This window comes from Salvia splendens, chromosome 4, assembly GCF_004379255.2.
Source record: "Salvia splendens isolate huo1 chromosome 4, SspV2, whole genome shotgun sequence".
NCBI classification, from domain to species: domain Eukaryota; kingdom Viridiplantae; phylum Streptophyta; class Magnoliopsida; order Lamiales; family Lamiaceae; genus Salvia; species Salvia splendens.
The window spans coordinates 39,362,508-39,387,266 of NC_056035.1; the positions used below are offsets into that span (position 1 = coordinate 39,362,508).

The 24,759-nt window shown below is 37.2% G+C and overlaps 1 protein-coding gene and 1 long non-coding RNA gene across 4 annotated transcripts; both read left to right on the plus strand.

The window, feature by feature from the left end:
* Positions 1-4,233: 4,233 nt before the first annotated feature.
* LOC121800374 lies at positions 4,234-5,741 on the plus strand. Of its 2 annotated transcripts, none has more exons than XR_006050489.1 (4): positions 4,234-4,428; positions 4,777-5,111; positions 5,185-5,450; positions 5,525-5,741. It is a non-coding gene; the product is annotated as an uncharacterized LOC121800374 (long non-coding RNA). The 2 variants fall into 2 exon arrangements; XR_006050488.1 differs by having other exon boundaries at positions 5,188-5,450.
* Positions 5,742-7,275: 1,534 nt separating this feature from the next.
* LOC121801308 (DEAD-box ATP-dependent RNA helicase 17-like) lies at positions 7,276-10,747 on the plus strand. Of its 2 annotated transcripts, XM_042200776.1 has the most exons (10): positions 7,276-7,420; positions 7,512-7,584; positions 7,663-7,772; positions 8,048-8,191; positions 8,567-8,675; positions 8,753-9,099; positions 9,181-9,254; positions 9,348-9,649; positions 9,810-10,056; positions 10,156-10,747. In XM_042200776.1, exons 1-10 carry the CDS (start codon positions 7,294-7,296, stop codon positions 10,411-10,413), a joined length of 1,791 nt encoding a protein of 596 aa, XP_042056710.1. In that variant the 5' UTR covers positions 7,276-7,293; the 3' UTR covers positions 10,414-10,747. The 2 variants fall into 2 exon arrangements, with proteins under 2 accessions (XP_042056710.1, XP_042056711.1); XM_042200777.1 differs by lacking the exons at positions 7,276-7,420; positions 7,512-7,584 and having other exon boundaries at positions 8,086-8,191.
* The last annotated feature ends 14,012 nt before the right edge of the window (positions 10,748-24,759 follow it).

Sequence of the window (24,759 nt, forward strand, 5' to 3'; positions counted from 1 at the left end):
GACGACGGAGAGACGCGTTGCAGCGCCCCGTCTCATCCCGGTTTCGCCGAGAAGCCCGTCTCACCAAGACACCTCGCGGGCTGTCTCGCCATGCGCTTGCGCGACGTGGCGCGCTCCGGCACCATGCGTGACGCCCACTCGCTGGCCCGCGAGTGAGCTTTGTCATGCTGCCGCAATAAATCATTTTTTTAAAATTTGAATTTAATTTTAAAATATAAAAAATCGAAAACGGTAATATTACCATTTTTCGATTGTTTTCCTTTATTTTTTATTTTTTTACTCTATAAATACTCATATTTCATCCCCATTTCACACACAAATACACACCAAATCCTCCAAATCATCTCCATTTCCTCTCCAATTTTCATCTAACCTCTCATCACAAAATGTCCGGCGATGGAAATTCTGGCTGTGGCGGCTCCGGCGGGTTTGACATCAACGCGTTTGGCGACTGGGGGGGCATGTACAACGTGTTGGGTGGTTCCGGTTCCGGTTCGTCTACGCCGGGCACCCAGGGCTCGTCGACGCCGGGGGGGTACCAACGAGCCCATTTTGATGTGGATGCATACACTCGTCCCTCCGCCCCGAGGTATTCGCAGGGATTATTCCAAATTCGGGAGGATTATCCGGATGAACTCCATTCGGAAGGAGGACGAGGCGGTGGAAGCTCCAGGGCATTCGACGTCGTGGAGGAAGAGGCGGAGGCGGCCGAGGAGGATGAGGATGTAGGCCGGCATCCGTACAGCCGCAAGGACACGATGGCGGTGTACAACGCCTGGATCAGCGTCTCGTACGATCCCATTATCGGGAATCAACAATCTCGGAAGTGCTTCTGGGAAAAGGTCACTGAGGCCTACAACGAGATCAAGCCAAGAGGCTCCCGCCGCCGCACATTGAAGATGCTCCGCGCTCACTTTGACCGAGTCGACAGGGAGGTCAAAAAATACTGCGGCATCTACAAGAACGAAGCGGCTCATTACCAAAGCGGAGCCACGGGAGCCGACATTATGAGATCGGCTTTGCGAGTCTACTTTAACGACACCGGTAAAGAATTCAGACATGTCGATGTCTGGGAGGCCGTCAAAGACGAGGAAAGGTGGGCCGGTGGTGTGCGGTCCAGCTCGGGCTCGACCTCGAAGCTCACGAAGCACACGGCGGGTGGCCAATACTCGTCTAGTGGGGGCGGTTCGGGCAGCGCCGCACAAGAGGCTGCCTCGCAGGAGGTTGAGGGCATGACAGACGATGTCGGGGGGTCCTCCCGTGTGCGCCGTCGGCCGCAAGGGACCAAGGCGGCGAATGCGGCTAGAGGGAGGAAGGGCCGAGGCGAATCAAGCCAGGCGGGCTTGGGCTCGAACACCCTATTGTCCATGTACTTGACCGCCACGATGGCGGACACTTCCCGCATGACGCCTCCACAATACCAAGCTCATCTTGCCGAAATTGAGTATATGACAAGACAAATTGGTATTCCGCCTCCAGGTAGCTTGAGTGCACCGCCACCGCCTTCGGGAGATTATTCGCCGACGGAGTAGTTTTTTTAATTTCTATAAAATTGTATTTTAAATTATGTTTTTTTAATTTATTTTGCCACGAATTTAATTATGTATTTTTTTAGGATTTTAAGTTGTATTTTTATTTTATTTAATGAAGTGTGTTTTTTATTATATGAATTTGTTGGAAAAAAGTAAAAAATGAAATTGAATGAATAGTCAGTTAAGAGATGGTTAAGAGACGAATAAGAGATGGAGGGTTGCAGGTTTTGTCTCTTAGTTAAGAGATTGAGTTAAAAGTACAGTGGGGTCCATGAATCGTTAAGGGATGAGACGGTTAAGAGACGGATAAGAGATAGCATTGCGGATGACCCTTGTTTATTGCTTAAATTCTGACCCTCAAATTAACATAACTCAAATCAATCAAATCATTTGAGAAACATTTTTATAGAGGAAACCATACCATATAAAAAAGGAAAAAAAGCTATAAGAGCATAGTATCTCCTAAAAAATACTAGATGATCTTTTTTAAATGGCAAGTAATTTTATATAGTTTTATTTTGTGTGTTAAGGGGTGAGACTAAAGTAAGAAAGATGAAATAAAGTAAAAATAAATGTGTTTTCATTTTAAGTAATGTGTCATCTTGATTGGGACAAATCAAAGTTGGTCATCTTTAGTGGAACAGAGGGAGTACTAGAATATAGTAAATGCAAATAAATATACTCCATTCTTTCTTTTTGGCATGCGATTTCAAAAAAATCAATATTTATTGAATTTAGTTGAGAGAATAAAGTGCTCCCTCCGTCCCAAGAAAGATGACCCTTTCTTGGGACGGCACGAGATTTTATGCATGTTAATTTTAAAGTGTTTGAAAAAGGAGAGAGAAAGTTGTTGGATGTTAAAAGTAGGAGAGATGAATAAAGTAAGAGAGATAAGAGGTTGTTGATGTTTAAAAGTAGGAGAGATGTAAAAAAGTAAGAAAGATAAATATGTGTTGGGTGTTTAAAAGTAGGAGAGATGAATAAAGTAAGAAACAGAAAATATAATTGAATATTTTAAATATTTCCTAAATAAGAAAGGGGTCATCTTGATTGGGACGGATATAAAAGAAAAGTGAGTCATCTTCAGTGGGACAAAAAGAGTAGTAAATAGGAGATAAAGTAGGAGAAATAAAAAGAGGGTAAAGTAAGAGAAGATTATATGTTTTATTTTAGCTAAAAATAAAAATCAATCATTTTAATAGGACAAGTGGACAACCAAAAAAGATTGATTCAAAAAGAAAAATCAATCACTTGGGTTGGGTGAACCCGACGAAGTATTTATAGTAATATATCTATCAAATAAATCACAATTAATTAATGCATTAAAATAAACAATAGATCAACTTAATTTTTTTTTTATCAATCTATCCTATCACACAAATTGAACACCATAAATTATGGGAGACAATGATACATGACCTCATTAATAGCCTTGAAAATAGCAACAAATATTAATTATACGTTAACTATGAGCTAGAGTTATCGATCTTCAAGGCCCTCCTTACTTAAAATGATTAAATGGCTGAAACTATAATTTAACTTGCTGTCTAATAGACATGTCCCCCCCCCCCCAAAAAAAAAGTGCGATAAATTAATGAAAGAAAAAAAAATTAAAATAAGATTATACTTAGATGATAGATATGCAAGTAACCCTATTGTGTAGTGTTTAATTTTTGACTAACCAATACATCCACCGGAAATAGTGAATAAAGCATTTTACATACCTTCACCTTCATATCATTAGCAATTTGGATTTGAGTTAGTATACTATCCACTTCTTTTTTTTACCTATAAACTTCCAATTTATCTAAATTTTTTATTCCCTCCATCCCATATTTATGAAAAGAAGGTAGTAGTATAAATTATTATATAAAAGCCTTTATTATAGTTTGAATCCTTTAAAATGTTAAATACTATATTTTAGACAAGGGATTCAAAAAATTTGTCAACTGTACTCCACCTATGCTCTGATTTGGCTGGAATTGCCCATCGAAGGAAATTAGAAAAACTTAAAGTTTATATAATTAGATTCAAAATATAAAGTTAAAAAAAATTCAAAATTCATGTATTTAGATTCAAAATATAGAGTTTGGGGAAAAAATCAGAAAATGTTGAAAATTTGCGTGTTTACGGACTAATAACTCATTCAAATATTATAAGAAACATCCATTCGCGATTGCATTAAAAATTGAAAATATTTGATTATATGATAAATTAAAATAGTATTCATGTAGGCTCCAAACCTAGCCTTTTATAGATAGATTGAAAAATTTTTAAAAATACTACACGATTTTATTATTTTATAGTTTAAAACAACATTTATGTAATTTTGTTCCAAAACTAGTCATTATTGTTTTGGAATTCAGATATAATTCATTCATAATTGCATTAAAAATTGAAAAAATTTACATAATTATAATATTTTATGAATTATAATAATTTATTCGAAAACTAGCTTTTTATATATATGAAGAATAAATATAGTGAAGATTTTAAAAATCATATCAATGAAAAATATCCTAAAATATAGAAGAGTCAAATTAGTAATGGTGTAAAAAATTAATTATAGAAGGTTAAAAATTGAGAGGTATACAATTACGTATATTTATGTTTTCTCAAAATTTTAATACTATATCATATAGTGGATATTAGTTGCAGTTATATTTGAAGATATGATTATAGTAAAGAGACACGATATCCCTCGTCTTTCTCGTACGAAAAAACAGATTTTGTGAATCTAGGGTTTTTGATCTGTGTTGATTCCGGAATTTGTTGGTTGTATAATTAAATGGAAAAAAGGATATTGACGGCTGGGCCGGAGAGAAAGAGAGCACGAGCGGCGCCGGAGAATGCTGAGGCGGAGGAACCAACACTGGAATCGGACATTCTTTCAAGAGTAAGAAAAGCCCTATCATTTTGATCATTCGTTTCTTAGGTTTTCAGGGTGTTATTATGATTTTTTTTTTTTAAAGATACTCCCTCCGTCCCATTAGAAATGAAACACTTGCTTTTCACCCTATGAAGTAAGAGAGATAAAAAAAAGTAATTGAAGTATTGTTAATGGAGAATGAGCGAAAAGATATTCTAAATTTAGAAAATTCATATTCTTGTTGGATAGAAAAAATGCATATTTTCTGTGAGACAGAGAGAGTTAGTTATTGTATATTGGAGTTAACATGTAGATATAGGTTGTGATTGGTTGCATGAATCTCAATTCTTATCTAGCATCTATCTTTGTTATTAGAGCTTTCAAGCTACTCTTCAACTTCATATGGAGATTCTTTAAGCACTCAAACGTCTCCGATGAAATGCCTCAATTCTGTTGAAGATGATACGAATTCTCTACTTAAATGCATCAATTATGATGATCAAGATGATATGAATTCTCTACTTAAATTGCCATCCCCGGTGAAATGCATCAATTCTGATGAAGATGATATGGATTGTATGTTTAAAACGCCATCCCCGGTGAAATGCACCGATCCTACTACACCTTCGTCTCATCCTATTCGAATATTGCCAAGAAAACTTGTTATAGTACCGAGCAAACGAAAGCCTCTTCCAGTCATTGTACAATCTGTAAGCATAACTGGTCCTGTGAAATTTAAATCTTAGATTTTCCCTTTTTCTTGCTGACTGTTTGTTTGCACAGCAGATTCAAGATTGGCATCCATGGAGATGATGCGCAGGAAACTGCTTGCAGGCCTACAAAACAGGACTTGATTCACAACCTATATATTGCTGATACAAGTAAGTTGCTACTAAAAAACTCAAGGCTAAACATATTTATTACTACTACTGCAACAGACAACAGACAACAGACGAGGTCGAGGTCGAGGAGCAGCTCAAATTGCTGCAAGGACTTGCTTCAGAGTGGATTTATGAGAAGCTTGAGTCGAGTGGGGATTCACTCATAGGGTACATGACTCTCCCAATCTCATAATAGATTGTTGATTTTTGAGTTTTGTCTCAACCTATTCTTTCTCTTGCAGTCTCAACAGGATCTTGAGCCCAGAAGCCATGCATAGGAGGCTGTCCGAGGCGATATGAAACTATGCAGATCTTTGTTGTATTCCACCCTCGTTTCATCTTATCATGCTTAATACAGACTACTTTTCAATATGCATAAATTTATTCAACTTATTTGAGTATTTTTATAGGAGCAAAATATAGCACAACATGATCATATATTATGTATGTTAATGTTGAAATTTGGATATCAATAACATGGCTCAAATTATTGGATGAAATTTTTGTACCAAGTTTGAATAGTTTTTGCTGACAGCAATATGTTATAGTATTTTTCACTTGGAGAGTGGTAGTATTATATTGGCGTTTTTGGTATTGCTGATGTGAATTCTATTTTTAATTGCGACAATGCTTGTCTATGAAATTCTATTTTTGTCTATGAACTTATATATTTGATAATAAATCTATATATGCTTAGTGATTAATTACTAGTACTATTTATTTCGTCTATGATTAGCTCTAGTAACTTGATAAGTGTCTTTTTTTTTCCTGCCGCTTCTTGAATAATAAATATGGCTTAAAGTGATAGTAGTTGCTTAATTTTGTGCCATAAATATATAAGACTTGGTACCAGATCATTTCATTGATTAATTTTATGAGTACTAGCCTAACACATCTACTATGCACAACTCTTTAATTTATTTTAAGTTTATAAAAAACTAAACAATATTTACCGAGCAACAAAAATCACCGAGAATTTTGCGAGCATTTGACGAGCAACATTGGAAGTCAAACATCTAACATGTTTGAACTTTTTAGACTTAAAATACCTTCCATTATTTTAGATTTTTTTTAAACTTTTTAGACTTAAAATACCTTTCATTAAATTTAATTGCAAAACCCAAACCCAAACCCAAACCCAAACCCAAACCCAAACCCGTAGGGGAACCGAGCTTGCAAGCCCAAGTTGTGTGAATTGTGAAAATCCAAACCCCTCTCAAACCTAACTAGGGATGTCAATGCAGCCCGCAATTCGTGGGCTGGCCTGAATAACCCGCCAAATTTATAGGGTTATGGTTGAAAATTTCTAGCTCGATAAAATTACAACTTGATTAGCCCGCACCCGATTAACCAGCAACCCGTTAGGGTCAGACTCGAAAACCCGATAAAATTTCTATTGTTTTATTTGTTTGACTACTAATTGGACAATTTCATTGATTATTTTTATAATATAGATAACTAAAAAAATAACATTCAATTTTATACTAAATATATACATTATATATTAAAATTTTATTAATATAATAGTAAATAAATAAATTAGAAACTTCTAATTCATTAATAAATATTTAAATTTGTAAAACATGTTTTAAAACATGCTTTAAAATATTTAATTTTATGTTTTATTTTACACAAATCTCAAATATTAGTATTTGACCATGTTTGTGTTTGAGTTTAAGTATATGTCTCAAATTTATCATAATTAAATATTTATATTTTATAATATAACTAATTTTCGTCATTATTTATTGGATTAATCGCATGTTAATTTTATCGGTAGCAACCCGATTAACCCGTTGGGCTAGCCCGAAACCCGAGCGTTTAGGGTTAAGGTTGAACTTTCCTAACCCGAAAAATCTGAACCCAATTAGCCCGCACCCGATTGACCCGCAACCCGAATAGGGTTGGCCCGAAACCCGGTGGGCGGGCCCGATTGACATCCCTAAACTAACACAACTCGATCAAAGGAAATCCCCAATTATGGCGTAGAAAATTGATTACAGTTCAAAAAATGGAGCTCGATGCCAAGATTACTGGTAAAAAAGCTCAATCAGAAAGCACGAATTCGTCGGAGGTGTTTGCTTCCTGTTCATTCTCCAATCTCGGCCTCCACCCCGCGCTATGCGACCAGCTCAAAGGTAGAATTCACGTTTCTGCAATTTTTTTTAACTTAACAAATTGCTTAAAACATGTGAATTCTTATGCGCCTGTGCTTTTAATGGTTATTAGAGAGGCTGGGTTTCGATGCGCCGACGCTGGTTCAGGCTCAGGCGATTCCCGTCGTGCTATCCGGCCGACATGTGTAGGTTTTTGAGTTTTTTTTTTCCTTTCTAAATTTGGAAGTTTTTTGATTGATTGGTGTTTATTTGTTGTTAATCAGGCTTGTGAATGCTGCTACCGGCACTGGCAAAACAGTGGCATATCTAGCTCCTATAATTCATATGTTGCAGAGTTATGATGAAAGAATTGAGCGTGCTGATGGCACCTTTGGTATGATTTTATTTTTGTTCAATTTGTGGGAGTTCTAATTCTATTTTAAAGGACTATGTTGTTTTAGGCTTTTAAAGTTTTTAACTTGCCGAAATTAGTACTATAATTTAATCAGTTAAGTGTTAAGCTCTTACTTCCTGGGGTTTGAGCTCTGTGTCTTTGTTTTTTGTGTTTTGCTTGACCTTGTATGGGTGCATGTCAGTCGTGTAGATTCGTTTAGTTCTTATGTCTATTTATAAAAAAGTTGTTCTGACAAATAGCATCTTCAATATCAGCATTGGTCCTTGTACCAACGCGTGAATTATGCATGCAGGTGTATGAGATTTTGCAGAAGTTGCTACACCGTTTTCATTGGATTGTTCCTGGATATATCATGGGTGGGGAAAATCGGGGAAAGGAGAAAGCTAGGTTAAGGAAAGGTATAAACTTCTATATTGTTGCGTTGTTATGTTTGGGAATGTTTTACTTCTATATTGATGCGACTTTGTGCCGATGATTTTCAATCTGATTGGCATTCCGTTGCATATTTGTTGTCAACATAGTAAGTATTTCCTGCATCTGATTCAAGATAAAGATTTCTGCATCAACATGGGCTTTGTTTAAGGCTGAACTCTGTATGTTTTAAAGCACAAAGCTATGCTAAACATTCTGCTTCCCTGATTGATGTTCCTGGAAATCCTTCATATAACTATGAAATCATTTTGTTAGTGTTTATCTGGAGTACTCATGTCCTGTTAAACTTGTCAAGATTATGCAACTATTCCTTACTGCTTTTTTGATTGAGTTGTTTCCAGGTGTAACTATCCTTGTTGCAACCGCTGGACGTCTCTTGGACCACTTGAAGAATACTTCATCTTTTGTGCACAAAAACCTTCGCTGGATAATATTTGATGAAGCTGATAGGTATTGCAGACTCGTCTTGTATTCGCACACTTGCTTTGTATAATTCTTAAATATCTAATGTGCTTTTTACCTGGCAGGATTCTAGAATTAGGGTATGGCAAAGACATTGAAGAGATACTTGGTTGTCTGGGAACAGGGAACCTTAAATCTGGCAGCAAGGATATCTCAGCTGTGAATTCTGGAGTTCAGAAGCAGAATTTGCTTTTATCGGCTACACTGAATGATAAAGTAAATCATCTTGCAAATGTTAGTCTAGAAAATCCAGTGATGATTGGTCTAGATGACAATATGTCAGGAAGTAGAACTCGTAATTTTTCTTTTGAATCAAATGGAGTTGATATAGTAAAAGAATCCAGAAAAACCTTAGATACTTCAAATGAGGAATACAAGCTTCCGACTCAGTTAGTACAGAAGTACATTAAAGGTATGGATGAAATTCTTGGATTCTTGATCAACAACCTTACCATCTACCATCCTTAGATTCTCATAGTCTATCTCTTTACAGTGCCATGTGGTTCTCGGCTTGTGGTGCTCCTTTCTGTATTAAAGCATCTATTTGAGACTGGAGCTTCGCAAAAGGTAAGTCTACCCTCAAGTGTTAAAAATCTTCCAGACGAGTTTAATATGCACTAAACCTTAGCCACATCCTTAAATTGTGCTTTCTGTTTGTAGGTTGTGTTGTTTTTTTCAACTTGTGATGCTGTAGATTTCCATTATTCTCTTCTTGGCGAATTCAAATGGACCGCTTTACAAACAAAGACAGAAGTTAGTCAGAAATTTTTGGGGTGCAAAATGTTGAGGCTGCATGGCAACATGAATCAGGAGGATCGTAAAAAAACATTCCAGTCATTCAAAACAGATAAATCAGCTCTTCTGTTTTCTACAGATGTTTCTGCTAGAGGCCTGGATTTCCCCAAAGTCAGATGCATTATCCAATATGATTCTCCAGGCGAGGCAACTGAGTATGTTCACAGGTAAACCGTTTCTTTCTTCTGCTGTAATTCCGGTTAAGATTTATGCCTACATGCTTCACACATTGACTCGAACTATATATAATAATGATCTTTTGATTGATACTTCCTCCATCACCGTAATGAGCTTACTTGTCTATGCTGTTTTGCCACCGAAATACAGGGTTGGGAGAACTGCCAGGTTGGGTGAGAAAGGAGATTCTTTACTTTTCCTACAACCAACTGAATTAGATTATTTGAAAGATCTCGAAAAACACGGGGTGGTGCTGACAGAGTATCCCCTCCTAAAATTACTGAGTAGCTTTCCTGTGTACAATATGAAGCAGCCAGCCAGCAGGTTTGTTTCAATAGAGATGCACCCGTTGTTGATTGCTTTGCAGAGAGCCTTAGAGTCCTTCGTTGCGACGGAGGTATGATTTTAGTCCTTTTATCTCAAGGTTCAGAGATCTTTTCTCTCATTTGCATGCACAGTGATTGAGCTGATACTAACATGGCTTTCTTGTTATCAGCCGAAGATAAGCAAATTAGCCAAGGATGCATTTTCGTCATGGGTTCGGGCATACACAGCCCATCGTGGTGAGCTGAAGCAGATCTTTATGGTTAAGAAACTTCATCTGGGGCATGTGGCAAAAAGTTTTGCTTTGAAAGATCAGCCTTCGTTGGTCAACAGATCAATCCAGAAGCAGCTGAAGAAAAGGAAGAGGAATGATCAACGGAACGATAAACAGAAAGTGAAATCAAAGAAGAGGGCTATCGTTAAATCTTGACCTCTGGATTCTGGGGTGGGGCATGGTCAACGGAATGACATAACCTTGCTCTTTTTTTTGCTCGGGCAGTGACGGTGCTAGCTCCAGCGGGTGCTTGGCCGGTGCTGGACCACAGCGAAGCGCGGTGGGGTTGGGCGGAGAGGAGCAAAAGTGGAGCTTTTGGGAGTTTCATCCATTTTGTATCGATGGAGAAAAAAAAGAAACAAAGATAACAACTTTAATTTTCTTATTTTAGATTAATTAATTTTGTAAGATTAATTAATTTTGTAGCCAATGATAATGAAAAGTGGCGTGGTTTTTTGTGTAATTGAAGGGGAAATATCTTTCTTACATATATCTTTTCTAGCTTCTTACTTAACATTATTTTCAATTTGAATTTGTATTTTGCTAGCCCAAATATTGTTAAGAAAAATCTACATAGCAACAAATGCACCACGCCTAAAATTAAAATGTGGCCAAGTTATAAGAGCATCCATAGTGGGTCGGATGTCTCGGCGGACATTTCGACGGACTTCTCAAAACCGCCACGTCATAAGGACATCCCACTGCATAATGACGGACATTCCAATAACATCCCGAAGGACATCAACAATAATAAAAATTCACAAATTCACCAAAATTAAACAATTTACGGAATTAAAATTTCGACACGAATACGGACAGAGAAAGTGCAATAATAATTTCATTAAATAAAAAAAATAAAAAAAGTACATTTCAACAAAAAAAATACTAAACAAATTACATTGTAAATATCAACGACGACCCCTCCGCGTCCATAGCTCTGCAATTATATCGTTCTGGAGTCGAATATGAGCTTGTCGTTGGTGCATGTCGGCAAATGCACGGACTCGATCGGCCTCTTCATGGGGTATCCCCATACGTACATTGGTGGTGGCCACTTTGTGGCTTGGACCGGCTGTATCAACATCATCATTGGCTCAATCAGTCAGTGCTGGACCTTCATTTTCGACAGTCATGTTGTGCATGATAATACATGCGTACATGATATCAGCGATACTGTCAATATACCACAGCCGTGATGGACCCTTCACTGCCGCCCATCGAGCCTGGAGCACAACAAATGTCTGCTCCACATCCTTGCGCGCTGCCTGCTGACGACCCGCAAAATAGATCTTCTTTTCGTCTGTTGCGCATCTGATCGTCTTCACAAAGACGGGCCACATAGGGTATATCTCATCCGCCAAATAATAGTCCATATTGTGCTGGTTGCTGTTGGCGACGAAACTGGTGGCCAGACCAACGCCCATGCACTGCTCAATGAAAGGGGCGACAACTGGTTGACGTTGATGTCGTTGTTCGACCTGGCTACTCCAAAATCCACAGTTGGTAGTCAGCTACCGCTTCAAGGATCATCGTGGAATTCTTGCCCTTGAAACCGGTAGTGTACACCCCTTTCCAGGTGGCAGGGCAGTTCTTCCACTCCAAATGCATACGATCTATGCTGCCCAACATTCCCAGAAACCCGTGCTGAGTCCCGTGCATATCCATCAGAGCCTGGCAATCTTCGGGGGTAGGCTTCCGAAGATACCTATCCCCGAATATCTCCCTAACTTCCTCACAAAAATACTGCAGACATTCGCGGGCAGTCGTCTCGCCGATGTGGAGGTGCCCATCGAACATGTCGACCGCACCTCCGTATGCCAGCTGCCTGATTGCGGCAGTAGACTTCTGTATGGGCGTGTGGCCGGGTTTACCAACCGCATCCTCCCTCATCTTGAAATGCTCGTATCGACGCTTTAAAGCACCCACGATACCCAGAAATAGCGGACGATGCATCCTAAAACGTCGCCGGAACATGTTCTCCCCAAACCGCGGCTACGGAGTGAAGTAGTCCTCATACAACTGATAGTGTGCAGCGATGTGGTCCCGGGGTACTATAGCTCGACGATGGGTGGGTCCAGGTACCGCCGGCTGCTGCTGCTGCTGCAAGGCCGCTTGTATCAAGCGATTTATCTCCATGGAAGTAACGGCCCACAACTCTTCTTTAATTCGCCGACGTACGTCATCAGCACCCCCACCACTACCACCCGCACCACTACCACTACCACTAGCAATTTTGGATATACTAAAAGAAATGTAGAGAGAGAGACTCGTTAAAACAAGTGGTGCGAATGAAATGAAGTTCAACAAGATTAAAAATTGGGACGTCCGTCGGTAACCCGCAATGGCGGACGTCACGATGGACGCCCCGACGGACGTCGTCGAAAATCTGCGGAACTCCGATCTCCGCAAGCGACGTCCGCATCCGCCGGTCACTCGCCTAATGGCGGACGTTCGGCACGGCGGTCCGACGTCCGCCGGGACGCCCGCCAATGTGGATGCTTTAAGATCCCTTATTTGGCTATTCAAAGAGCAATTGTTCACTGTGAATGGCCAATAAGGGGAGATCTTGTATGGATTGGAGATACTTTAATATAGTTACTTCTCTTTTAATTAATCAGCAGCATTCGAATAATTATTAATTTATCCATTTAAACGTTACTAAATTTAATTGGATTATTAGCTCAGTTAATAGACAATTTATAGGCCATCAGTACTTGGGGTGTGTAGCCTCGAGCCTCAAAACATGCATGGCCATAAAGTTTTGGTACGTGTTTATTGCCTACCGATAGAATTGATAATGTTTGATTAAAACCGATAGAATTGTTAATGTTTGATTAAAAGTTTCATATTCGAGTCTAATGTGTTAAGACCTTTAATATTTGTTCATTCATCAATCAAAAGAGTGTCTGTTAGCCTTATTTATGTTTGATGCCAAAGGTCTCAGATTTGAGTGCACTGTGACACAACCTCTAGTCAACCATACATTAAGATCAAATCCGATACTAATTTTATAAATTCATTCCACTCACATTTTATAAAATTAATAAAAAATATATAAAATAAGACTAATATTCCATTAATTTTTTTCTCATATTTCTATATTCTACTAAATTTTAATCATGATTGCGCGATTGAGGGATTAGGTCCGTTGTTCTTGGTTTGTGAACTTTGTTATAAGAGCACCCGCAACGCGTGCCGCCGGCGTTCCGCGTGCCGTTCCGCCGGAACGGTTTCGCCGCGGAACGCGTTGCGGCGCTGCATTCCGCTCCCGTCCCGTTCCCATTCCGTGCCGGGTGCCGTCGGCACGTAACGCGGCACGGAACAAGCCGCCACGCGCCTGGGCGACGTGGCCGATCCCCGTGCGTGCGTGCTTCCCACTCGCCGGCCCGCGAGTGGGACACGTCAGCAATGACGCAATAATTATTTTTTTTATATAAAAATCGAATTTTTAAAAAAAAAAAAAAATTTTAAACGGTAACATTACCGTTTTTTTTAACTTTTTCTTAATTTTTTTAATTTTTATTTTTATTTTCTTATTCTATAAATACACCTAATTCATTCATTTTATACACAACTACACATCTATTCTTCCTACATCAACATCAATTTCTCTCCAATTTTCATATTCTATCTCTTCAAAAAATGTCCGGCGACGGCAATTACGGTGGTGGCGGCGCCGGAGGGTGGGATCTCAACGCGTTCGGCGATTGGGAGACCATGTACAACACACTTGGTGGTTCTGGGTCATCGACGCCGGGCACGCAGGGGTCAGCGACGCCGGGTGGGTACCAACCACCCACTTTCGATGTGGATGCCTACGCTCGAGGCTCCCGCTCGCAGCTTTCCCAGGGTTTGTCCCAGATTCGGGAGGATATCCCCGTTGAACCCACAATGGCGGACACTTCCCGCTTCTCGTACGCCCAATACACGGCCTGGTGGAACGGAATTGTGCATATGGCAGGACTACTTGGTCTTCCCCCTCCCCCTAAACCTCGACCGCCTCCGGAGGATGATTCGCCGGCGGAGTAGTTTTTTTATTTTCCCACGTTTAATTGTGTGTTTTTTATTGTGTGTTTTTTATTTTTTTAGGATTTGAATTGTGTGTTTTTTTTAATTTTTTTAAGTTTAAGTTGTAATTTTTTTTAATATTGTGTGTTTTTTAATAAAGTATGTTTGTTTTTTAATAAAGTATGTTTGTTTTTTAATAAAGTGTGTTTATTTAATTTAATTTAGTTGGAAATAAAAATAAAAATTGAAATAGAATGAATAGTAATTTAAGGAACGGTTAAGGAACGGTTAAGGAACGGAGGGTTGCAGGTTCCGTTCCTTAGTTAAGGAATGGAGTAAAAAAGTACAGTGGGGCCCTCAAATAGTGGTTTAAGGAACGGTATAGGAACGGTATAGGAACAGCGTTGTGGATGGCCTAATAAATGATTTGAATTTGGGTTTGATAATATTTGGTTTGTGAAGTTATGACATATACAATTGAATAGGGCGGGGAACTTTCCAATTTCTCCCATTAATTGGGAAAATGAAATGAGTTGATGCATAAATATAAATTAAATTGTCAGCCTGTCAATTGCAATCATGAGAACATATATCTTCATTTGGTGAGAATTATAGGTTTATAGCATTAAACTCAAAGGTCCATACTCTATCAATTAATGCAATAAATCCACCAAGCCAAACATTCGGTTGATCAATGACAGAAATAGCATCTACGCATTGATCTCTTCTACCAAATTATCTAGCAATTAATTTGATGAAAAGAATAGGTCTTATAGAGTTTGTCAAAGCTGAAATTCCTCAAACAAAAACATTGCAAAGATATGTTACATGCAATTAGGGCTGACAATTTTCGACACGACACGATAATGTGACACGAATCCACACGAAATTATTGGGTTGAGTCAAGTCTTATTGGATCCGTGTCCTTATCGGGTTGACCCATTAAGAACCCGACAATTTCGGGTTGGGTTTGGGTCGGATGCGGGTCGGATACGGGTAACCCATTAAGAAATAATATTATTATTTTTATTATTATTTAAAAAAAATATATATTACTTTAATTTTTTGATTTCTTATAAATTAGGTTTAAATAGTATAAAACGAATTTTAATTGTGTAAAATATGTTAAAAATTAAGGTTTAATCGTGTAATATTAGGTTGTAATCGTGTAAAATCAGGTTCGGGTTGTTATCGTGTCGTGTCAACCCATATTATATCGTGTCGATAACAGGTTCGTGTCGGGTGTGGATCGTGTTCGGATTTGAAGGTAGCAGGTCGGGTTCGTATTCGGATTTACAAATTCCTTAACAGGTCGGGTTCAGGTTATGCCTTATTGGGTTGGGTCATTATCAGGTTGACCCGATAACGACCCAATCCGCACGATTTGCCAGCTCTACATGCAATCGACATCTAATTACCCTAAAATAGAAATCAAATGTTAATTTTATTGTTTAGCAATTAATTCCCAACTATACCAGCCCATAATTTTTGAAGCCCATTAATCATCAAAATATGAAATGTCATTCCTTCAAATGAAGCATTACAAATTTACAATCCAACAATCTTGCCTATAAAATGATTTCGTAAAATGCCAAAATGAAATCAAAAGGAGAGTAACATAGTCCTAATTCCTAATTCTCATATTTAATACAACGCGTTGAAAGGGGCTCACTTAATAGTATCGAGGCATAACATTAGCTCAGTTGGTGCAAAGATCGGATACAGTGGTAGTAGATCTAGCCCCTGCAAAGATCGGATACAGTGGTAGTAGATCTAGGTGGGGCGGGGATCGATTGACTATATCGTTGGACCACGAAGGACGGAAAACTCTATTACATTCGGCCTTTGAGTTATAATCGACTAGAGATGCTACCAATTTCAGTTGTAGAACCCACAGTTACGTTTCCAAAGAAAGCGATAACGACAATATATTTGACAGTTTCAGTTCAAGATCAACAATTTTTCGCAGATTTTCACCATTTTCCTACTTTTCACTGTTGTTTTCCTTTACAAAAATATTGGAATTGGAACCTGATTAATAGAAGTGATAATTAGGTTCCGGTAAAACCCATCAAGGCTGACTACTATTCGAAATAAGAATCGTTAGTTAGTTTCAAATCAAATTGGCGGTTCCAATTTAACCATACATCCCTACCACAAACCTACTGTTCTATTTTACACTTTGCAAAATGGAGTTCACTTTCTTTTTTTTTCCTTTCTATTGTCTAGTACTAGAAACAACTGTTGCATCGCTTGTACTTGGCACCGACAACAGCTATCTTTACCACATCCAACCTCGCCGAGTTCCATTTTGTGAATCCGCAGTGACATAAATTGGTCTCACAAAGGGGCCATATGGGAAACTTATGAAAAAGACATAAACTTAAATATTATGAACGTTAATAATTCAAAATCCAAAACACATGGATATCCATAAATAGATAGTGAGGCCATGATTCGTCCACGTCAAGTCAGTATAGCAAAGCCCCGGCCTTGGGTTCAAACATGGGCCCCAAAGCGGATAAGAAAGTGGGCCTACTATCCATTAATACGAAGGCCCATAAGCTCGTGTTTTGGCCCACGTTACGTCCTCCCTCACTAACCTTATCTCTCTCTATTTCTTTCCCTAACTCCTAAAATTCACAATTTTTTATTTAAATGAATATATAATGATGCTTTAGTATTCAATTAGGTCCTTCGGTGAAACCTTCCATGTTATATACAAGTCACTATGTTTAATAATAATTTAAATCCTCGTTAAAATTGTTTTGGGTTCGTTTACTTTATTTTTCCTATTTTTCTATTGACTTGAACATTTTATCTTTTAAAGTTGCATGTTATCTTTGGCTCCGAACATTTTCTCTGTAAAAAAAAGGGAAAATTGGTATATATATCTATAAGATGAAAAAGAGCAAGAATATTTGGGTAGGTAAATAAATACGTAGGCTGTCGGTGCTAATAAATGTAAAATGTGTTGTAAGACATTAAAATGGTGCATGCAACATTTGTTCTTTTGAAAATTGTACTACAATAATATCTACTTTTATAATACCAACTTATATATATTGCACATATTTAGTATTCGACACAAGGGATATGATCCAATGTCGAGAGTTCATGTATCATATGTAGTTTAACAAATAAGGCTCGACCATCATGGGTATGTATTAGTAGTTTGTTTTGTACTATTAATTTTCATTTTGGGTGCATCACAAATTCAACTCTACTTTGAACATGCTATATTAATGTAGGATATAAAAAATGCACTAGTAAAAAATTTCACGAGTTAATAATACAGAAGTAGTCTCACATATTAATAACGGTAAAAAATAATAAAATAAACGTTCTATCTGAGAATAAGTAGTATAGACACAAAAATAAAAGAAAATGAGCAAGTCACATCAAGACGTTATCAGTCAAACTTTATCCAATAAAGAGAGTAGTAGTTTCACAACAGCTCTAAACATAATAAGAAGTTCTTAAAATAAATACTAGTATAAAATAATTTGAACTTTTTTTTTACTAAAAAACATAAAATTCAAGCTTGACTTCAATGAAATTTTACTAAAATTTTTATTGAGCCGAAATTCGAATAGTTAAGCTCACGTGAGTAGATATGCAAATTCATGTAGTCAAAATTAGAGCTGAAATACAAATAGCATGATTAGAAAAAACCGCATGCACTCGATTCCTCTCATTTCTAAAGTGCAATCATTATATTAGCTAGATTTTTACTCTCATATTTTCTGAGATGGGATGCGACTTTTCTCATAGTCAACCATGTGTGTGTGTTTTTCTAAATAGTAGTAACAGTTTTAATTATATATATAATACTACATTTTCAACTAAAATTCTTCAAAATTATGGTAATTTAACTAGTATTTTTTGTATATAAATATCTGAGTCCATATCATGTACATGCACCATATATATAATTATATGTTATTCAAGTCATATACGCTGATAGAGATATAAATACAAGAGAAAAAGATAGACCGGACCACACTAAGAAGACACTAATATCTAAGAAATAATGATCTCATAAAAAAATCATTATCGTAAATAAAACCGTTGTCTATTAGTGCCAAAAAAAAAAGGTTGAGAAAAAACATATTTATGGAATATTGTAAATTTAAAGGGTCCGAGGTCCGAATTATACTCGGTATATAGAATCGGTTCAGAGTATAATCAACAACAAAAATACAATGAAATTAAAATATGGAGTAACATTATATTTCTAATTAAATTTTTTGGGTTTGAGCTATATCCCTGAAAATAAAGACAATTTTAGTTATAACATACCTTTAATTATGGTATAGAGAAAATCTTGATTCCACCACCTCACTTTCTAACAAATGCATTTTCCTGTGTAAAATCAAATCAAGTGAATATTTTACACATTATTGAGTACAATAAAAATTATTTAAAAACCTAAATAAGATCAAACCAAACGAATCTTATATCTCTTGTGTTAACAACTTTAACTTTAATAAAAACCCACTAATGAAAGATGTAAATAATGATTCTTTAGAACCCACGCTTGTGCTTAACGGTGTAATCAAGCTAGTGATTGCCTATTCTTTCCAGCCAATTAGCCTAATAAATAAAACACAAAATCTGAATTAATATCTTCCAACAATTTTTTTGAAGGAAAAAATGTGCTCTAAAGTCCGAAGCTAACAATCAGAATCCACCAACAACTATGACAATACAAGTAATGGAAAAACTAGTAATACAACAACAACAAAAAAAACTAAAAGAACAACAAATGACCTAGAAATAATAAAATTCAATTAGCAAACAACATCACATAGAAGAGTCAGGCGTGCCGGATGCATCGAACATGCAACACACAAGACACAACAAATCCGAAGGACGCCCGCACAGCAACAATACAAACTCTTCAAACCGAGATTTGATGATCACAAATAGCAAAAAAGAGAACCTACTAACGAAAACAAAAATTAAAAAAAATTCTAACTGAGCATCGTCTACCCAAACATAATATGATGGACTAGAAGATTTAGGCACTGCACCCACACAAAAAAGGTCTTAGCCAACTAGGAAATTTAAATCCAAGAGTTGAATGAAATTATGGACATATATGTATCAATTATACATTACCAAACAAACAAAATTAAATCAAATTTATGAAAAAACCAAGAAATTGGTGAAGGGCCATATCCTATTAATCTATATACTCTAGTATATATTAGAACTATATAGGTTATATCTATAGAAGATCAAGTTGAGAAGGTGGGACAGAGTGGGAAGATGATTGATTAAACCCCACCTTATAGTGGTGCAATAAAAATGAAAGTGACCCACAAAACCATCATACAAATCCCCCCTTTTTATAATTTATTTTACTAAAAAAATCTGTTTTTCTCTTGGTGGAAATCACACTGGACTAGGAAGCCTTCAACTTCCCCAGCAGCTAAGAGATATTGTTGAATCACCTGGATGTTGACTCCTTCATTCAATACCTCACACACACATATACACACATTGTACAAAACCATAGAAGAATTTTTTTTGTTTTGGATTATATAGTTAATGCATGGTATTCTCTTAATGACCTAGTAATTCGGCCCGAAATATATCCTCATGTTCATTACAATTTATGATAATATTATTATGAGATATTGATGTGATAATATCTTCCTATTTTAATCCATGTTTTCCATTTTACATAACATGAAATAAAAATTGTGATGACCACTAAAATGTGATAAAAATATGTCCATCTTTTCTATTTCATTCCTATGATAAATTTGAAATTAAATAGAACACATCCTTACATGACTAATGACTAGTTATTGTTTGAATTAATTACCTATTATTTATGTAGAATATATTCTAACTTTGCAAAGTACATATAGAAAAAAGAATAAAAAGCCTTTAAATGTAGGGCCACTAGGTTTTATATCAAATGTGGAGAGTGAAATAGAGAATGTAAAGACTTTTAATCCTTAAACCCACGTCATCATGTCCTCCAATAAAGAACTTAATTATTTAAGGAGTTAACAGGGAAATAATCACATGATTAAGTTGTTAATAATCAATAAAATTCAAAGACGTCAAGTGATTTTTATTCTTTTGGCTGGATTTTTTAATCTTCTTCTTTATTCTAATGCACTTTAATGATCTTATTCATGAGCATGTGCACACCTAATCCGACATCATTTGAGTGGCATGACAAATTGCCCCCACCACCAATATTTTTTTTTTATTTTATTGTCTGATTTGGAGTCATTCTTTCTCAATTTTGAAAAAGCATAATCTCTTTTTATGTAGATTTATATTACGATAAGTATGGAATCTATACGAAATATTATCATCAAATGTCATTCATATCTTTCCATAGTCACTACTTGTCTCTCTATTTTTCATATATTCGACAAAATTTATATCAATTTATCTACTAATACATCGACATGTCAACTCGATAATACGATAATCTTGTATCAATCCATATATAATGATCAAAGAGATTTTTCTTCTTGAAATTTTTATGTGAATGTGTATCAAGCGTACCACCGCATTAGCAAAAGACATAAGACCTACTATTACTATTAACTTGCCATTAAACTAACAGAGGGAGAAGCTAAACATTTCACGTTGGGAGAGCAAGAGCTAGAAGATATTTCACGATTTCTTCAACTATGTTTACTTTGAAATTAAAAGAACACTCAACTTAGAAAATTATAATAAATTGATGAAACTCATATTTTTATCGTAGTTTTTTTGCATTTATCATAAACGCAACATTTGGTTTGGCTTACTGGCTAGTTTTGTGTTTTTTTATATTCCTTTGTTGTTTTTTGTTTTTCCTATTTTTATTCTTTAGGGCTTTTGATATCATATGTTTTTACGTCTTGGATTCAGTATGTAGTTTGTAATTTTGTGGCAGAGCTTTGTCGATTGTCTCGTTGAACTTTTGCTCACAATCTTTGATAATTTAAGCATATTATATCACTTAAAAGACAAAAATAGAGAAATGAATTAATTTGGCATATGATTAAAGTTCCATCGGGGAACAATTAATTCCCACTTCTCAAATTTAACTAATTTCAATTTTTTTAATAATGACTCTATTAATTAACATAACTAAATAATCATCATAGCTAGGAGTATATAGTAAATTACAAAGTTTTACATCAAAAATTAATTTATTTGGATACAAAATCTGTATTTATGAAAAATGGAATGATGTCAGTATTATGCACATGTCGTCGTACGTTAAAAAATAAAAACTTCATGGTATATAATCAAGAATGTAATAATAAGGGTTGGCGTGGGCAGAATGTACATATATTTTGTATATTAAGATGAGAGCACTAGTCATTTATTGTGTCCTTGAGTTGAACTTTATTGTGCTTGAATCTTTGCTTTATGTCAAATATGATGTTGTTAGAATGAAAAGGAAGACCACTGGCTTTAGAGCATCTGCAGTGATTGAAGGACGGCGTCCGTCCGTGCCAGCGGTGCGGCACCGCATGCTCGCCGTTGGCGCGGCGCTGCTCGATGCATCGAGCACGTCCGTGCCAGCGAGCAGCTGACGTGGCGTGTTCTGATTGGCCAACGGCATTTCCATTGGAAATTCTTTTTTAAAAAAAAAATAATAAATAATCCCAAAAAAAAATCAGATTCCAAAAAATATGGCCATTTTAAAAAGTTTTTCTGGAATTTTTTTTATTTTTTTTAAAATTTTTTAATCCCAAAATCATTTATAAATACAAACATTCATCATCCATTTTTCACATCAAATTATCTCTCATTCATATTTTTTCATACAACTTATCTACATCTTCCTCTCTCACTCAAACCCTCTCAAATGGATTTCACTAATCTCATTGCGGAAGCGGAGCGCGAAGAACAAGAATACTATGAACAATATTGTGCCGCCTATGAAGCCTATGTCACCGCGAATACCCCCGCCCCTCCTCCTCGACCAACTAGATCAACTCGCCGCTACATCCATCGTGACCGGGAGGGAGCCAATGAAAGGCTCGTTGCCGACTATTTTTCCGACCCGCCGTGGTTTCCGGAAGATTACTTTCGGCACCGTTTTTGCATGTCAAAACGCTTGTTTATGAGTATTGTCAACACATTATCCGCCCGTATTGAATACTTTCAAAAAAGTACAGACGCAACCGGTCGGCAAAGTCTCTCGGCGTTGCAGAAGTGTACGTGTGTCATCCGACAACTTGCTACTGGGCAAACGGCTGACCTCTTCGACGAGTATTTGTATGTCGGTGAGTCAACTGGAATCCTTTGCCTTAAAATTTTTTGCGACGGCGTTCGTTCAGCTTTCGGTGAGGAATTCCTTCGGACACCCACCACCGATGACTGTCAACGGTTGCTTCGTCTTCACGAAACAGTCCATGGTTTTCCCGGTATGCTTGGCAGCATTGACTGCATGCATTGGAGGTGGAAGAATTGCCCGATTGCTTGGAGGGGGCAACACTTAAGCAGCCACAAAGGCGGCCGCCCAACACTTATCCTTGAAGCGGTCGCCGACTACCACCTATGGATTTGACATGCATATTTTGGTATTGACGGATCCAACAACGACTTGAACATGCTCTATTCTTCACCACTCTTCAATGATGTTTTGAATGGTGTAGCACTGGCGATCGACTTCACCGTCAACGGAAATGCATACCACATGGGTTACTATCTCGCCGATGGTATCTACCTAAGGTACTCGACTTTCATGAAAACGCTCAGCAACCCGCAAGACCCGAGACGGATTCTTTTCGCGTAGCGTCAAGAGTTCGCTCGGAAAGACGTCGAAAGAGCTTTTGGGGTCCTTCAAGCCCGATTCAACATTGTGAAGGCCCCGTCTCGGTTGTGGTACGTGAAAAATATCGCCGACATCATGTACACTTGTATTATCTTGCACAACATGATTATAGCCGACGAAGGACCGATGACGGCTAGCTTTTACGACGAGGATGAGGCCGGAAGCTCAACCGCGAGGTTTCCCCCACGCCTAGGTGTGCATACGACGGTGGGTGAGAGGATCGAAACAAGGAACACAATGCGCGGTACTCGAGCCCACATTGAGCTACAAGAAGACCTAATCAAACAAGTTGTTCAAGTACCTCAACATTTGGCAGGAGACGCGGTCGCATCTGAAGTGTAGAGGAGGCGTAACATCCTCTTCTAGCGGCTCCGCCAAACGGTCAAGGTCAGTATCCCTATCCGACGCCGGCTCTGAAGACGTGGTTAGCCAACTCGCCGGAGCTAACTTGGGTAGCCCCGACGCCGGCCCGAGCGGTTCCCAACGCCGACCGCGGGGAAGAAAGAAGGCGGCGGCCAACAGTCGTCGCTCCGCGACTCCATCCGGCGATGCTCCCGAACCCGCTCCCGTTCCCGTGCCCTATGCGCCACCTCCACCCCCACCAACTCGTTGTGGGGGATTTTGGCCCAACTCAATATGTCCGATAGGTCAACTATGACCCCCGCGCAACTTTGATCGCACGATGCCATGATATTGGGCCTCCAAAAACAATTGAGGGTAGTGCAGCCGGATGAATAGTCTTCCACGGGGATATTTTTAGCTTTAATTATGTAATTTTTAATTTTTAGGATTTTAATTATATAATTTTTATTTTTTAGGATTTTAATTATGTCTTTTTTATTTTATTTGTAATTTGTAATATTATTTCGGTTTTTTAATGAATGTTAATATTATGGAAATGTTTTTATTTAAATTGAATAATAGAATGGTGGGACCCTTGTGCTCGTCATTGCGAAAGAGCACAGCTGTGGGTATTGTGCTCTTGCCTAAGAGTAGGCAGAAAAAGTGGGATCGGGCCCACAACCGTGCTCGTTGGCAAGACCACGGTTGTGGTTGTTCTTAAGCTTTTCAATATCAATTAGTACTGTAAATTAGAAAAAAAAAATGTTTATACACAAGCTAGCTTATTTATATTTTTATAAATTTAATATGTCATGTAGTAGTATTTATTAGTTCTGGTCCTAATTTCGATTACTTTTATGATGTCTTGTGATTGTTATTTGGAAGTTTTTTCATTCTTCTTAGAGGTATTGCGATACTACTCTCATCTACAGTGGATGTGGATGAGGATGAGTTTGCATCAGAATATGTGTTAATATGTGTTGCTTATTTGATTGCATTTGTCTACAACTTTTCTTTGATATTGATTTGGATCAAACCTTATTTTTATTGATGTTTATATTCTGAATTGTTTATGTATTAGTACTAATCTATTATTCATCATTTTTTAAACTTGAACATTTTATAACTCATTAAAAGAATATAATCTATATATTTCTTTGCCAAATAGGGTTGCACAATCCTAATGAAAAGATTGCTGAAAATCACTACCAATAATTGCAAACATTTTTTATGGACAAAAGAAGTTAGCCGAAAGAAAAAAAAATTTGACTTTAAACCTGAAGATGCGATCTTTTGGAGATCCAAAATATATTTAAAGAAGAAATTAAGTAATTAACAAATAC

Excerpts from the sequence above, each read along its gene's own strand:
- LOC121801308 (XM_042200776.1), top strand. The coding sequence starts at position 7,294 with ATGGAGCTCGATGCCAAGATTACTGGTAAAAAAGCTCAATCAGAAAGC. Across the intron at positions 7,421-7,511 it reads GCTATGCGACCAGCTCAAAG|AGAGGCTGGGTTTCGATGCG; the intron begins GTAGAATTCACG and ends AATGGTTATTAG. Across the intron at positions 8,192-8,566 it reads GAAAGCTAGGTTAAGGAAAG|GTGTAACTATCCTTGTTGCA; the intron begins GTATAAACTTCT and ends AGTTGTTTCCAG.